The sequence below is a fragment of the Paroedura picta genome, chromosome 4 (assembly GCF_049243985.1).
Source record: "Paroedura picta isolate Pp20150507F chromosome 4, Ppicta_v3.0, whole genome shotgun sequence".
Lineage (NCBI taxonomy): Eukaryota > Metazoa > Chordata > Lepidosauria > Squamata > Gekkonidae > Paroedura > Paroedura picta.
This window is the reverse complement of record NC_135372.1, coordinates 36,430,055-36,447,404: the sequence shown is the minus strand read 5'-3', so window position 1 is coordinate 36,447,404 and position 17,350 is coordinate 36,430,055. Positions and strand designations below refer to the sequence as shown.

At 44.2% G+C, this 17,350-nt stretch overlaps 1 protein-coding gene across 1 annotated transcript; it reads right to left on the bottom strand.

Moving 5' to 3' along the window:
• Nucleotides 1-1,546: 1,546 nt before the first annotated feature.
• LOC143834719 (vomeronasal type-2 receptor 26-like) lies at nucleotides 1,547-15,862 on the bottom strand. Its single transcript, XM_077331397.1, has 8 exons — nucleotides 15,648-15,862; nucleotides 14,328-14,619; nucleotides 10,287-11,135; nucleotides 7,587-7,805; nucleotides 6,798-6,856; nucleotides 5,437-5,590; nucleotides 4,760-4,886; nucleotides 1,547-2,466 (listed from the first exon to the last, which is right to left on the bottom strand). Exons 1-8 carry the CDS (start codon nucleotides 15,860-15,862, stop codon nucleotides 1,547-1,549), a joined length of 2,835 nt encoding a protein of 944 aa, XP_077187512.1.
• Between the last annotated feature and the right edge of the window lie 1,488 nt (nucleotides 15,863-17,350).

The window sequence follows — 17,350 nt, the reverse complement described above, 5'->3', positions numbered from 1 at the left end:
GGTTGGGGACCACTGCCCCACATCTCCTGTTAAAGGATCTGGCAGTAGGTGATGGGAAAGATCTCTACATAAGATCCTTACTTTGAAGGTATTGAAGAATAGAGTTTCAGGTCAGAATGTTACCCATATTAAGTATTGCTTGGAGATTTTAGCTAGTGAGGGGTAACACTGGGATCTCTACTAATGAAACTCTACTGATGAAACCCTGAGAAACGCTTGAATCAGAATAGCTCGAAAGTTTTTTAATTGAGAAAAAAATTAAAGGCAACTATATATATAAACATACACTCTACGACCATTGTAACACACATGTATGGCTTTAGAGCAGTGGTTCTCAACCTGGGGGTCAGGACCCCTTTGGGGGTCGAATGACACTTTCACAGGGCTTGTGGCAGGGCAAGCAGCTTGCCCGGGGGGTGCCATCCACACAACAGCCTTGCAGTGTAGATCAAGATATAATGTTTGTCTGTCTGGATCAGCAATAAAAAGCAAGATCAGCATGGTGGGACAAGAGGCAGAGCTGAACTGAGAAACCCTGGGGGGAAAACAATTTATATACAATCATGAACAATGAATCTTGGTCAGTTTCGGTTTAATTTCTGTGAAAGAACACTCGCGTAATTTTATGATTGGGGGTCACCACAGCATGAGGAACTGTATTAAAGGGTTGCGGCATTAGGAAGGTTGAGAACCACTGCTTTAGAGTAAGGAAAGCAGGGCTGAACAGAATTAGAGGAAATGATAGTTATCATCAGAATGGGAAAGTGTGCAGATCCAAGACTAGCATCTCAGAAGCAGTAGCCTACTGGGGTGCAGGCAGTATATGTGAGATATCTGAGGGGCACACACACACTGACTGGTGCTAAATGTTCTGTTTTTATAGGAAATCAATATCCAAGGGCTAAAGTTTCCTATGCTGAGCCATAAATCTGTGAATGTAATTTCTTTAGACTAACGAAGAAAATGGAAGGCAGGCGATGGTTCGTCTGGTGCTAGGAAATTACCTTTGGGTACAACCACAGAGGCTTCCCAAGAGATAGACGATGACTGTGATTGTTCTACCGAGATAGAACAAAATATGTTAATGTGTCTTGACATCCCTGTGATTGAAGGATGGGAAATTGCTATGCTGGGGCAGGGGGTTAGTCAGTGCTAGGGGCTCCCCTTGGGTGTGGGAGAAAGGAAGGGGTTTAGGAGTTGATGCAATTAGTACTACTTTGTGTGGACACTCTGTTGGCCCAGATATATGTATACTTGTTTTAGGTGAGAAGAACAAGCAGTTAATTGGTCCTTGCAGTCCAACAATGATCCAATTTAAAGGCTCTGGGACTCTCTTTCGACAGTTCTTGCTGAAATTTTTTTATGTGCATTCTTTAGGAATTTTAACCATTTGGATGAGGAGCTATAATGAACTAAAACTCGAACAAGCAGGGAATATTCAAATGTTTAGATTCCTGTTTTCCTTAGGAGATGCTCAAACTTTAGTCATTTTAACAACCTGTATGTGAAGCAATAATGAACTGAAACAAGAACAAGCAGAGTATATTCAAAAATCCAGGTTCCTGTTTTTCTTGTTCCTTAGGAGGTGATCTCTGCTATTGAGGTCAGGCCTCATAAAAATAATGTAGCATTTGGGAAGAAAGATGCAGCTCAGGAGACCAGCACCAGAGGCCAGGATGGAGAAGACCTCCACGGCCACCATAGCCTTCCCTTGAGTGCTCAGGTAGGTGGGCAGGAAGGAAACCCACACGCTGCAGAAGACCAGCATGCTGAAGGTGATAAACTTGGCTTCGTTAAAGCTGTCAGGGAGTTTCCTGGCTAGGAAAGCTACTACGAAGCTGACCAGGGCCAGAAATCCCATGTATCCCAGGACTGTGTAAAACAGGATGTCTGACCCTTCATTACACTCCACTATGATTTCTTTAACTGAGGAATGGAAGTCCAAGTTGGGGAATGGGGGAGAGGTTCCTAGCCAAATTACACAGGTGATAACTTGGAGGAGGGGACAGACCAAGGCAATGGAGTTTGCCCCTTGTCTTCCCAATAGTTCGCTTGCCCTGTTTCCTGGCTTAGTGGCCATGAAGGCCACAACCACCAGGATCGTTTTGGCCAAGATGGACGAAATCGCAACAGAGAAGCTTACAGTAAAAGCAATTTGCCTCAGAAGGCAGGTGACCCTTGTAGGTCGACCAATGAATAGGAAGGAGGAGAGGAAGGAGAGCAGGAGGGAGATGAGGAGGACATAGGTGAGTTCTCTGTTGTTGGCTTTGACAATCGGTGTGTCTCGATATTTAATGACAGTTGCCAGGATTACGGCTGTGATCACAGACAGGAAAAGAGCAAGAGAAGCCAAAACAATTCCCAAAGTCTCTTGATAGGAAAGGAAGCTGATGTTCTTGGGGAGACAGTAGTCTTTGCTCTGGTTTGGGTATTGATCTTCTGAACATGGGACACAACGCTCGGCATCTGGAACAAACAATCTCTAATTAATTAGTTCCTATGTATCTTGACTATCTTTGTTTATCTTGCTAATCTGCTTTATACCAATAAAGGTATTGTGTGTGTGTGTGAATTAGTTCCAGCACAACACAAATAATGTTTCTGTAGACCTGAGTGGAGCCTTTATCCATGGGGAAAGAATGATACAGTGTCCTGCTAGTAGATTCTCATGCTGTGGGTCAGGGGCTGAAGGTAGATCACAACTCTATTAGAGGTGGGTCACAAGACCAGGAGGGAAAAGGAGAAACAAGAAATCTGGGATAGGACACAGTTTACTGCTGGGAAATAGAGCCTGGCACATAATAATACCATTATATATTTCTAACTTCTGAGATTGTGACATAGAATAGAAACTGGTCCGCTGTTATCTTAAGGACATTCTGTCTGGAGGAAGGGGAGGTAGCATGTTGTTAGACTCAAAGTTGTTCCCAGAAATGTCAAGGAGTGAACATTTAGCTTGGTTTAGCCAAAAAAGAAATGTTTGTGTGTGGGGGGGGGGGATTCAGATATTGGTATAGTTACCCCAAAATAAAATTGATATTCTTTCAGCTTTTATTCAGGGATAACAGCTGCACAGATCAGCTGACAACTCCATTTCAGTTCTGCATGCAGCTGCTAGAAGCTGGAGACAGCTTCTGCTGGGAGGGGCCTTAAACCTCACTAAGTGATTAAGTCATTTTAAGAAGAAGAGTTGGTTTTTATATGCCGCTTTTCTCTTCCCGGAGGCTCAAAGCGGCTTACTGTCGCCTTCCCTTTCCTCTCTCCACAACAGACACCCTGTGAGGGAGGTGAGGCTGAGAGAGCCCTGATATTACTGCTCAGTCAGAACAGTTTTCTCAGTGCTGTGGTGAGCCCAAGGTCGCCCAGCTGGTTGCATGTGGGGGAGTGCAGAATCGAACCCGGCATGCCAGATTAGAAGTCCGCACTCCTAACCACTACACCAAACTGGCTGTCTTAGTTAAATGCTCCACACACACACATCCCAAATTTTGGCATTCCTGAATATTTCCAGAAGCCCATAGCGGTACTGAGATTCGGGTTTATCAGAAAATAACTACACCTAAAAAATACTGGGGGGTTTGGCACATTACTAAAAACACCTGAGTACAAGCAGGCCCATTTTAAAATCTTTGAGAATTACTAGTGTCGATCTAACAAAAATAATTTTTATTTATATCCCACCCTTCCAAATGTTCAGGGTGGGTAAGCACCTTAAAGCATATACGAAGGCTGAAATATTAAAACCATTTCCCATTTACTGCAGTTTTGGCCCCCCAACTAGAGTCCCAGACAAGGGAGGTTTGACAGGAACCGAACTTCCACTTCCTTCTCCTTTTCTTCCTCCCACAAGCTTGCTATGGTGGAAGTTATTTTTGCTCTCGGCTATAAGCTTGATGGAATAGCTCAGTTTTCCAGGCCATGCCAAACTGATCCCACAGGGTCCTGATCTCTTCTAGAAGCTCATTCTAGAAGGCTAGGGCCAGGGGTGATAACACCAACTTCACCTCTTTTGGGCTGGGGACACTGAAAAGATGTTCTCTCAAGGATCTCAGTGCTCTTGGGGGATTATAAGTGAACAGACAGTCCTGCAGGTATGCCGGTCCCAGACCGTTTAGGCTTTAAAGGTTAAAACCAACCAACTTGAACCTGATTCAGTTTCCAATCTGAAGCCAATGTATCTGAGCAAGCACTAATATTCTGTGTACTCTATATTGAGTCCCTGTCAGTACTCATGCAGCTGCATTTTGGACCAGTTGGGGTTTCCAGAGCACACTCAAGGGCAGCCCCATATAGAATAAGTTGCAGAAGTCTAATCGAGCAGTTACTGTTGCATGAATCACACTGCCTAGGTCTAGTGCTAAAGGTGCAAATTCTCTTTGATGCCCCGCTGTTTCAACTTCTGTAACTTAGTTGAAGAGAATCCTACTTAAGAAGTGCATGATAAAGAGAAACCACTTTTTCGAAATTCATACCTCAAAGGTTCAAATCTAAACATAAAAAAGTTTGAGAAGAAAAAGAATTACAGGGTTTTTTTTATTATACAGACTGTGGAGGGTTATCTGTCATAGTGCCCGGGCTGAACATTGCATGGGCCCCAAAAGGAAGGTGTATTACCTTTCTGAGGTATACATCTAAAAAGGCAGGCATAAGTACATTACTCTGGAGTCTAAACCTAAGTGGGGTTTACATCCCTTGTGAGTCAATCAGTGTCCAGCAACTTTGATCCTTTAAATTAGGGTTTCAAGATGTGTTGAACTACCTGTATGGTTAGAAATTGTCCCTTCTGGGCATGGTTGACATTCATAACAGCAAGGTGGCTTTTCTTCTATAACTTTTCTGCTGTACCCAGGCAAGCAGCTCTCCACACACCTGGAAGAGGGTAGCTTCTAAGGGGAAGAAAGAAGAGCTGGTGAGATTTTCCAAATAAGCAGGATTGCTTCCACACCCTGATTATTATCTAGGGATCGTCACAAACCAGAAAAATGCGGTTTTGTTGATGATTCATGTGGGCCCTGTACACAAACTGTAGTCCATCACAGTATCTTACTCACCTCAGGAACTGGTTCAGCTTGGGATGTTTGTGAAGTGGTAGAATAGCCCCTTGGTGTGCTGGAGATGCCAAACATGTAGTGGATTGCTGGTTGACTCTCTTCTACTCACCGTCCAAATTTAATTATTAGATTTATGGGGTCTGAATTAAGGCCCCCAAAGTAGGGAGCCCCAGTATTGTGCTTTCTGGAGAAATGACTGCCTGTTCTTACCGCAGAAAAAACTTTCTTGGGGGCAACATTTTGGAGGGGCTGTACTTTTGAACCTGTAAATCCAATCCACACTAAACATGGAGGTCAAGTAGAAGAAAGCCTTCTGGCGATCCTTTGTGAGATAGGTGCCTTCAAATTTCCATTCTATACACCACTGAACCTTCTATACCTATACCTGTGAAAATGATTCAGAAGGTCCAGAATTCATCATGTGCAAGCAAGAGGCACCAAACTTGCAGGGGATCTCCAGCTGATTCTCTTCTACCGTCCTTCCGAGATTTGTGTCTCTAGCTTGCACACAATCCACTCTATACACTAATGACCTGCAACTGTCAAAATGATCACAGCAATAGTTTTAACATGTGCCAGTTCAGAAGGCGAGATTTTCCAAGACTGTGGTTCTTTCAGCACCCTGATGATTCTCCATGGAGTTCTATAGGGGTGGTCACAAACCAGAAGAATGTGCTTTGGTTCATGGTTCATGCCATGTCCCAATCTCAAACCAAGGACAAACTTTTAATCCCCTCAGGAACTGGTTCATGAGATGGTAAAATGCTTCCATGTGGTATGCTGGAAACACCTATCTGAGGACCACTGATTCATCTCTTCTACTTGCCTACCAAATGTGGTAGGGCAGGGATAGTCAACCTGTGGTGCTCCAGATGTCCATGGACTACAATTCCCATGAGTCCCTGCCAACATTTGCTGACAGGGGCTCATGGGAATTGTAGTCCATGGACATCTGGAGGACCACAGGTTGACTACCCCTGGTCTATGGCATTATATCCCACTGAGGTCTCTCCCTTCCCCAACCCTCCCAGGCTATAACCCAAATCTTCAGGGATTTCCCAACCCCAATTTGGCTATCTTAGACAAATCACCTGTACAGACCTGTCCATGGACATCTGGAGGACCACAGGTTGACTACCCATGTGGTAAGGTCTAGATTTATTTATTATGTTTATTACCCACTACTTCCAGCAAGCTGGCTCATGATGGGTTACAAAGAATAGAACCCCACAATAAAACAATAAAATAATCCCCAGAGTTACACTGTAATTCTCCCAGATGGCAAACACTAAAACCTCTCCTACCCTCTCCCACTCAACAGCCTCCCAACCAGTGCCTGAGGGGGATGTTAATAAGGGGAACAGCCTGCTGTCCCAGCTAAGCTGAGGAGGGGCCCTTGATCTTAACTGTCCTGGCCTCAACCGAATGCCTGGTGGAAGAGCTCCATATTGCAGGCCCTGCAGAACAGTGAAAGCTCTGTTTAATTAATGGTGGTTGAATCCTGTCCCACAAAGTAAGTAGCCACAGTAAAGTGCTTTCTGGAGAAATGGCTTTCTGGAAATGACCAGAAAGAATGCTCTTGAGAGACCTTCTTTGGGAAGCTGTAACTCAGTTCTTGTAAATGCAATCCATACCACACTGGGAGAACACATAGGGGACAGTGAGCTAAAGATCTCCTGCAAGTTTGGTTCATCTAGCTTTCACAGCATCCATTCAATTCACTATTGAACCTCCTGAAAAAGATACCTGCCCTTCAAGACCGATGTCGCTAGCTTACACAAGATCTGTTTCATATACTCCTGAACCTGCAATTGGCAAAATTACTACAACAATAATTTCAACAGGTGCAGAGTCAGAAAGTTCAGGAGTATATGGAATGGATTCTGTCAAGCTGGAGACATCCAAATTGCAGAGGACCTCCACCAGATGGCTCTGTGTATGCCCTCCAGGTTGTCGCTTGGAAATTTTGTAAATATTTATAGAGAGAAGACAGTCTGTCTGGAAACATCTCTGCTCACAAACTGGTACAAACCTTGATGAACAGTTTGAAAGTTTATGGAAAGTTCATGCCATTTGACCTGCCAAGAAGTTGACTTAGCAAACCATTCACCGGTCAAAATTCATCACGAACCTTACTTCATGAGCTGATTTACGCTGAGCCCTCAACCTCTCTTTGCCACTGTGAATGTTGATGCAGTCACATCACAACAGAGCCTCCACAATGTAGTTTTCCCCACAGTTACCTTGACTCAGAATGGAATTACTTTCTTGCATTAAAGAACTACTGAAAGGAGTTTTCCCTGGCATGGTGAAATGTATTACCGCTATAGCAGGATCAGATTTTTCTAGGAAACGTGTGTGTTTTACTACAACTACTAAAACAGAACTTCAGGAGTGGGAAATATGTCATTTTGGAGGCCAACATCTGAACAAAGTTGGCCTTTAGTCTGTTCCAGAAATGCAACCATGTTCTCCAAATGTCCTATCAGCAAATTTCTCTCTACCATTACCCAAGAATGCTGACTTCCTCCCCACCTGGGTAACCCAAACAACCGCATCTGCGTGAATGGTGAAATCTTTGCCTGGGGGTTCCCGAGGATCCATCCTTCCGACTTTCACTTGAGCAGAAGTTTGATTTGGGAAGAAAGCCAAGTTCAGGATATCATAGCCTGCTGATCTCTCATCATTTTCACTGAAAAAGACTTCCTCGCCAGCAGTGTTGTTGAACTGGATGCTCCTCAAAGAGGCAAGGATCTGAAATGAGAGAAATGCTAGGAAGGTGATGCGTCTACAATAGAGACTGGCTGCTAAAGAAGTTGAGAATTTGTAGAGATGGCTAAACTTGATTTGGTTAACGAGAAGAAAATAACTTCATTGGTAACCTTTACTGACATTTTGCATGAAAGGGAAAAATGATTTGATTCTTTTGATTTGTGGTTTTGAGGATCAAGGGGGGAGAATATTTTGTAGACTGAAATTGATGATAGATTGAGATTTAAAAAGTAAGGTTTTCTGTTATAACTCGGCAATAATCTTAGGATAAATATTTTTACTATGTTTGTTTGGACTAATTGATAACTGTATGGTTTTTTGTTACCAAGAAACTGAAACATTTAATGGCTTTCTTTTTCTTTTATTCATTTCTTGGTTAAACTTTTATCTCATGCTTAACATTTTTCAATTAAAAAGATAAACAGAAAATGATTTATAGCTAGCAGGGCTGGTTGTAGTTTTTGGTTGTTGTTGGTATAGGGTCCCCAGGGTCCCCATTCCCTCCATGTGCCATGATGACTCTCTTGACTTCTGACTTGGCTCCCAACCTTGGCTTGCTCCATGACTAAACGTTTGCCACACACCCCGGATTCAGATTTGCTCGGCTGGCAAATACAACTTGGTCTGGACTTTGCACTTGGAAGATGTTTCTGGTCATGGCTTGCTGGCCGAGGGTGTAGTAACTTGGATTCCCCACTGGGGTGCCTGGTACAAGCCACCACCATTAGGAGACTGGTCTTTTAAACTTACTATTGGGGTCACCAAACAAATATAGTCCCTGTAGTCATTTCATTAATGGAAAAGCCAAGGGTAAATTCTCAATGAGCACTTATGACCAGGTGACTTCTTTACGTCTCTGTGCAGGGGAGCATCTCTCAAGCTATCTCCTTCTCAGAACATACACTCTGTATGCTTAGAAGGAGACTGGAAGCATCTGGATTAGAGACAGAGCTGAAATTTCAGATGGTGAGTCTGGTTATCAAGAAAGAAATTGGAGAATGAGGAATGCATGCCCTTTGCATCTGAATAGCTTTCCAGGATGTTCAGTGATGTCCCCTCCTCATTGCTTCCTGGCCAGGTCAATTAACATGAGAAAGGGAAGGTAAACAGGGGCTTAGCAGCCCCTCCCCTCCCCACATCTTTTTGATGTAGCAATGGAGCTATTTCATCACAGGATGTATTGTATTATTGTTATAATTGCATTCTTTTCACTTGTGTAGTCTCTTTTGAGTCTCAGCAGTAAAAAGGTGGACCCCATACAAGAGGCCCAGAAGGAGAGCTGGCCATACAGACGCAGAGACAGTCAGCACCAGTGTTGAGACTTACCAGGGCAGAGTCTGCACTTATTTTCTTTATTCCATTGTCAATCCTGTTGAATTCAGATTGCTTTGAACTCAGGTCTTCCTCCCCCCCCCCCATTGAAACAGGAAAGTCTTCTGCACGTGATTAGGGTAGTTCAGAAGGGGGGGGGGGACCAAGCCTCTTTTTTTCTTTTCTTGAAGGGGGGGGAGGAGCCAAGCAAGGAGCCTCTTTCTTTTCTTGGAGGGGTGGGGGAGAGGATCGAAAAAGGCAGAGGATGGAGAAAAAATCCAAGACCGACAGAAGTTGAGAAAAATTAGGTCCTTCTCCTTTAAGGCAAGCTTGTCACATGACCAGGTGTGGCCTATCAGTGGTTCTCTACCACGGAGCTTGAAAAATATTGAGCATTAAAAGCATTCTAAGATATCGCACAATAAAGGTAGGGTCACTACGGATCAATCCTTCTTGCTGCAGAAGGAAAATTTAAATCGCCCAAAATCCAAACAGAAATCACATTCTGGGTAGAGGACAGGGACTGAATCGACCTGGGATTGGAATAAAAGCTCCGTGCAGTTTACACCCAGGATAAAGAGGAAGGCCCAGACTAAATTATGGCATCAAACAGGAAGTGACATCACCATGACATGATGTCCAGGTGACAATCTAGTATTTGGGCAAAAACTCTGTGGTAGAAAATATTTTTACAATAGAGATTTGGCTGAAATAATGTAACGCTGTAGCTACATCACAGCTTTATGACATCATTTCCCTCATTGTCCCAGCAATATGGCCTGTGTATTCCTTTTTCTCCTGGTAAGCCCACCCCCCATCCACTACTGATTGTCAGGGGGGACCTGAGAACTCCACAAATCCAAAAGGAATGCTTAAGAGATGGCGGAGATTTCCTTGCTTTGGAGATGTGGGCCATAGGTTGTCTCTGGCATTGGACAAAGGAATAGTTATAATAGGGACATATGCAAACAACCATGTGGTAACTGTTCCTCCTTTTCTATGGCTACAGAAATGGCAAGCCATGAAATACAAGAACATTTAATGGCTTAGTTTATTTTGGATATGTCAGCACATCGACCTTTGGCAGAAATGTCCTGGGCCTGCCCTGTTCATTCTTTAAAAAATAGCCATATAGCATAGGGAGGATGTTACCTGCCATGGCTGGGTATCCAGAAGCCTCTTGCCATTCCTCATCAATGCGCGTCTTGAACCAAAAGGGGAGACAGCATGTAGGGCATGTGCCATCAAATAGATGGCATTGTAAACATTATAGCTGGTTCCAGTCATGGTCATTTCAAACAGAGAGGGTGGGAGGCTCTCAATGTCCTCCTTACCTGTACAGTTCTTAAGGCCATAAGGAAGATCACGTGGTTTTCTAAATAAACATTTGAAGACAAGTTGCCACCACTCTTTAAGAAAGACATCTCCCTGGGGGTGGCGTGGATCTAAAGTCTGGAGAAAACTCTGGAATCCTGGCACATCAGCTGTGTGGCCTCTGAAGGACAGGGCACCATGGAAGACCTCTATAGCACTCCAGAAAAAGAAGTATCCCATTGCAGCAAACTCCCACTGACTCGTCACAATCCAGACCTTGTCAAGAAATGTGTTAGTCTTTTCTATGTATACAGAAAGAGGTAACATTAAATTCCATATGGCATTTGAGTCGCCAGAGACAATGACAACTTTGGCCTTGCCCTCCTTAACAGCTATTCCTAGACTGATATCGTTATATGCACTTATATAGTATGATGAGATTTCAGACAAGGTCCGTTGAATAAACTCAACACAGATGTTGTTCTGGTCAAATTTTGGTATTAGGGCTTGGATGAAGTTTTCACCACTGTCATCATCTGGAGCAACAATCCCAACCCAGTTCCAGTGGAAATGAAGAAGCAAGCGGATTATCCCCAAATACTGGGTGACTTCAGAGGGGTCAATCCAGTAGAAGGAAGGAAATACCATTCTCTCTTTCAGATCAGGACTGAATGAGCCATAACCAAGCTGGTGGAAGGAAGGAAGGAAGGAAGACTTTTAGTGGAAATACAGAGTTCTAAATGTTGTAAAGTTATTTTCAGGGCTCCACAAAAACCAGGGCTGTGGAGATATTCCCATGTCCTGGCGATTGGATTTTTTCTGTTCGTTCTTATGAAATAATTTCCGTTTCTATATGTTGGTGTTTCAGGGCCCAAACTATTGATCAGTTTGGGCTGAAATGGTTGAGGCAAAGAAGGTCCTGGCCTCAGAAATACAACCCAATGCTTCTGAGAAAGATAAATGAAGAAACCACTCTGTGACACACTGCATTAGCCCATGTCTGCCATTTCCAAATCTTAAGTTGCAAAAGAGGGCCAGATGAATTCCAAATCCAGAAAAAAGAAAACTTCCTGACAATTGAGACCTCCAGGAGGACTCTTCCAAGAGAATTTTCTGAAGGAAAGTGTCTCCACAGAAACATCTCACTGTTCTGAGAACAGTATGAGTGGCTTGAATGAGGTTTTGTGAACTGGTTAGGTTCAACTGGGAGCCATCCAGGCAATACCCTACTCCAATAATTGATCAAGATGGGCAGCCGTGTAGCAGTAAAAAGAGCAAGAGCAGTAGCACCATTAAGATTAATCAATTTTGTAGCAAAGTTGTTAGGTCCCCAGGACCTCCTTCATTGTCCACTAAGTGGAATGTGGCTGCAAATCTTTATTTATTTATTTGTAGGTCCTGTGGAGCTTTATCAGGGTTCTCATTTCTCCTGGGAGCTCATTTCACCAGGTAGGGGCCAGGAACAAAAAGACCCAGGACCGGGTTGAGGCCAGGCATATTTCTCTAAGGACAGGGACCTCTAACTGATTAGTGGAGTGCTCTTTGGGAGGCATAAGGAGACAAGCAGACCCTCAGATAGGCAGGGCCCAAGCTGTGGATGGCCTTTAAGGTCAAAGGTAAGACCTTTAACGTGATCCGGGCTGCAACTGGCAACTAATGCAGCTGCCTCAGCACTGGCTAGATGTGGGTCCTCCAAAGTGAACCAGTGAGGATCCTAGCAGCTGCATTCTGCACCAGTCGGAGTTTCTGGATCAAGGACAAGGGTAGGCCAGCATAGAGAGAGTTACAGAAATCTAATCTAGACGTGACCATTGCAAGGATCACTGTGGGCAGACAATCCAGAAGCAAGTAGGGTGTTAGTAGCCTTACCTGGTGAAGATGGTAAAACACTGTGCCAGCTACTCCCATGACCTGGGCCTCCATAGAAAGGGAAGCATCCAGAATCACCCCCAAGTTTCTAGTCATTGGCGAGATGTTAAATCATGCCCCAGGAAAGGTGGGGAGACCTGCTTCCTGTCCTGCCCCTTTCCTGTTCAGCCACAGAACCTCCATCGTGGAGGGGTTGAGTTTCAGATGACTCTGCTCTAACCATACAGCAACAGCTTCCAAACATCTGGCAAATGTATCCTGGGGGGGAGTTTAGGTGGCCATCCATGAGGAGATAGAGCTGGGTATCTCCATAGACAGCCCAGCCCATAACTCCACACCAGTGCCCTAAAGGATGCATAAAGATGTTAAATAATGTGGGGGAGACCCCACAAGGGAGTCAATGGGGGTCACAATAAAGCCTCCCCCACAGCTACCTTCTATGTCCGGTTTCAGAAAAAGGAGCACAGCCATTGATGGGCTGTCCCCTGAATCCTGGTCCTGGCAAGGTGGTGGGCCAATAACTCATGGTCGACCACGTCAAACGTGGCTGACAGATCTAGCATCATGAGTATGGTCTAATTTCCCTCATGCTATCTGAACACGAGTCATCTACTTGGTTAGGACACATTGAGGGAAAAATTAAATCTATAGGGATATCTTTAGACTCCTTGTATCTGATATTTGAAAAGACTCCTTTTATTTTCATTAAATGCAGACTGTTAGACATAGAACTTCAGGAACTTAGCAGTAAAGCTAGAAACGTTTGCTCGCTATTGAGCTTAGGGATCTCACCAAGCTCTCAGCCCCTAGCTGCATACTTCTCCCATCTAATCATCCCACAACAGCGTAGAGCATTCATGTTAGCTAGAACTAATGCTCTACCTTCTGCTGTTCTATATGGGAGATTTCAACAGATCCCGCATTCAGCTAGGTTGTGCCCCTGTGGACAATGCTGTATAGAATTAATTACACACGCTTTCTTCCATTGTCCATTTTATTCCTCGATCCGAGCCAAATTTCTTAACTCACTGCTGTGTAAAAGAGAACTGCATTCGGATGAACGAAAGACTCAGTTTCTTTTGACATCCCAGAACCCTGATATAATTGAACCAGTAGCAAAGTTTTTACATCTTGCCATGAGAAATCGTGAATGTATTATGTCTAAAGCATGATCTTTGCCTTTGTTCCCACTAGCAGTGGATCCTTTTGCACTTTCCCTTCTTATATTGTACTTTTATATGCTATTAAAGTTGTTGTTGTTGAGTATGGCCAAACCACATCAATCCAGCTGGTGCTAGAGATAATCCACCAGGGTGACCAGCACTATCTCCACCACAAATCTTGGTGTATCATAAATAGGCCAATGGTGACTATCACAGGACTGATGTAATTTATCTGCAAAAGTGAAGATCTGAACCATTAACTCTTTCCTCAGCCTGAGACAAAGTAAATCTCAGTATCTAGCAGATGGCTAATCCCCTCAATAAGTAGTTTGTTACATTAATTTTTTTGTCTGATCTAGGCTCCCTATGGCTGTTTTGGAGCAGGTTGAGGGATAGTCCGTAAAAGGCAGCTAGGCCAGACAGGAATTTCATTATCTAGTCTCAAGAACCCACATGCAGGCCTGCCATTTTCCTTCTCCTGAGGGAAACTTCTTTCTCAGTCAATCAATCAAGTTCAGTTTTATCCTAAATATTCAGGGCAGCTTACATGGTGCTTCCCATTCTCAGTTCCTCCTCACACTAATAACCTTGAGAGGTAAGTGAGGCAAAGATAAACTGGCCTAAATCAGCAAGCATATGTCATGGCAGAATGGAGATTGGAACCCACATCACTCGGGTCCACGACTGACATTCTAACTACCCCTGATTATAAATTTACAGTAAATATATTACGGAAGGTCCTGCTTCTCCACTCTCACCCGCCCTCCTTCAAGCACCATGGTCTTCCCTACCTGTTCACACCACCCCCCAAACACAAACTTCTGTCCCCATGAAAATGTCCTCTTACCTGTGGGATCTTGAAGAGGCCCAAGAGGGAGGCCATCTGCATGGAGATCCTGGAGTAGAGACTTCCAATAACAGAGAGCAGCTTCTGCTGTCTGCTGCATCTGTAGTTAGGGATCATCAGACCCCCTGTAGACAGAAAGGACAGGCCTTCCTGGTAGGTCATCCTGGCAAAGTAAGTGTCCTCAAAGATTCGGAAGCCCAGCGTGATGTTGGGGAGGAGGGCTGGATCCTTGTTGATCTCTTGGATGGCAAACACAACGGCAAGGATGTGCTGATAGTTTTTGGCCACATGGCTGCAATAAGAGGAGTAAAAGAAAGACCAGTGGCAAAACAAGAAGGGTAATTAAAGACCTTCTGGTTGCACTCACCGAGAGATCCTTCAGAATACCCCCTGCCAATGCCTATCCTAGTAGCTGTCATTCAGAGGTAGGATGCCTCTGACTATGGGAGGTCTATCAAGCTATCATGGCTTAGCAGCTGAGAGAACATTCTGTTTAGAGCTCCAATGTTTGCATTGACCCAGTGAAAATCTCTGTATCTATCAGATTTCTTAATCTAAAAAAAGGCATTTGAGCCAAGAATCCTTCAATAACTATTTCAACAAAATCAGTATTATGTGCTACCATCTATCCATCCAGGACAACATAGCTGCTACCTTACTTATCTTGAGCAATATCCCAATTACCTTGGGATGACCAGATAAAAATGTGTAACAAACTTTACTGTTCTTCCTCTTTTTTTTTTACAGAACCACATAAGTGACATTTCTGCCCATATCATCCTGTTCTTCTTAATCACGTCATAGACCTTTCCTGATTCTCAACAGTGAACCCAAACAATTGTGCAGTTGTGCCTCCATGGGTCCTGACTTCATCAAACACTAGAATATAAGAGCCCTGCCGGATCAGACCAGTAATCCACCTAGTCCAGCACCTGGTGTCACAGAGGGGTCAACCAGTTCCTCTGGAGGACCAACAGCAGGATATAGAGCTGCCCCTGATGTTGTCTTGTGGGCACGGAGGTTCAGAGGCTGACTGCCTCTGAATGTGGAAGCTTGCCTTCAGTCACCCTGGCTGGTGGCCATTGATAGTTGTATCAGCTGTGGATCTATCTAATCCCCTTTCTCAGCTGACTGTGCCTGTGATCATTACCACTACATCCTCTGGCAGCCAGCTCCACCCTTTGTTCACACTCTGTTTACAGAATTCTTTCCTTTTGCCATTCTGCTACTTAAACCTGGTGACTGTTTCTAGAAGCTCAAGTAGAATTTACTGTCCAGACTGAAAGCACACCAACCCAATGCTCTCCTAGAAAAACTTACCGATAAAGTTTGCTGTTCCAGGGAGGTTTATTGAAAGATGCATGTTCAATTGTAGTCTTGCCGTGGGGCAGAATACCACCAACAAGGAGGTCTCCCGGCCTGTAATATTCTTCTTGGAGCTCAAAGGATCTGGTCAAGAGGCATTTGGTCCTCCGTGTCCCCTGTACAACCTGGCCCAAGAGCCAAAAGAAGAGCAGCACCCACATCAGTAACATTTTCATGCAATCTTCCCTCCTAGATCAGCAACCAGATAACTGCACAGAATCTGAATTGCAGTCAAGTGATTGTATAGAGGAAGAATAGAGTCAGTGTGCTCCTTGCCCAACCCAAACTCCTTGGAAACACTCAGTCTATATGAAGTGCTTAATGCAAACATGTTTTGTACTGACCTGGAAGTTGTTTATTTTGAGTTTACTGAGCCCCAACATCTGGGACTGAGTAAGAATTACTGTGATTTTGCTAATTTCAGAGGAGAGAGAGAGAGAAGTACATCTCAATAGCCCCAGGCTGTATTTGCAACTCAAGCAGAAATAAAAGTTTTTGTGTAACTCTGTGCTTTTCCATGGGGCAGACTGACTTAGGGGGTTGGACTTAGGCTGCCAGGTTCTGAAGCTGGCCTGCAAAAAACAAATTCCAACTGCGGGTGATCCAAAATGATTTATCCCATTTTTATGGCCACCTTTGACCCAAGTGTTTAAAGATAAGTGAACTTTGTGGTATAAGTTTCCAAGAGTCAAAGGTCCCTTTGTTGTATACCAATTTGATAGCTGAGTCTGGAACTAGGATTGCAAGTTCCCCAGTGGGGGTGGGTGAGCCCCTATCCCAGCTCCTGTTTCCCACCAACACTCAGATGGCAACAGGAGAAAAGAATACAAAAAATGTCTGGCAAGCCTATGGAATCCTCTGGAAGGGATGTCTGTCTTTTCTAGGAATGGTCAGGAACTGTATGGTTTTACCATAACATTTTGAGTGATTACTATAATGAACTTTGTGTAGAAAGGAGAGAGAGAGGAGATCTAACAGTCGGTTCTTAGGGCACTTCTCTACTGCAATTCCTATGCATAGAATCATAGATGCATAGTGCTTGTTTAACGCTACCCCTTAGGGGATCATGAGTCCTTTGATACTTTTAAAAATTAATATTGTTCCTCATTTTGGGGGGAGGGAGAAAACCTTCAAGAGGCATGTTTTGTGTTACAACTTTGAAACAAATATTCTTTTATTTCTGGCATTGCCTGCACACATGTCCATCTATTAGTTGCTCCAGTAAGTTAGTCATTTAAAAAAAGAAATCCCCATGCCCCGGAACAAGGCAGAGGGAGGTGGGTGTGAGGGCGGGATGAAGCAGGTGATTTAAGCGCGTTTGAGCCTCCATACCTTCCCTCTGCTGATTGCTCTCTGGTAGCTAGTGCTTTTTAGGTTATACGATTCCCCAACTTGTGATTTAAAAAGGAGCATGTAGCGAGCAGTTTGCTGCCCAGACACTGAATGTAGGCGATGTCATGCGAAGCAGCCAGAATATAACGCCTACATTAGGTCAGCATTTCACTATATTAATCGTATGCGGAAGAGGCAGCGATGGTGAGGGGTGGAGAGGGCTGGGGCCCCCCTGCCCACCTCCCCATCCCAAGGGGAGGAGTGTGGGTCGGCCTTAGGCTGGCGGGCCTCGGGCCAGATGGTGCCGCCTGCCCAATTAACTTTAG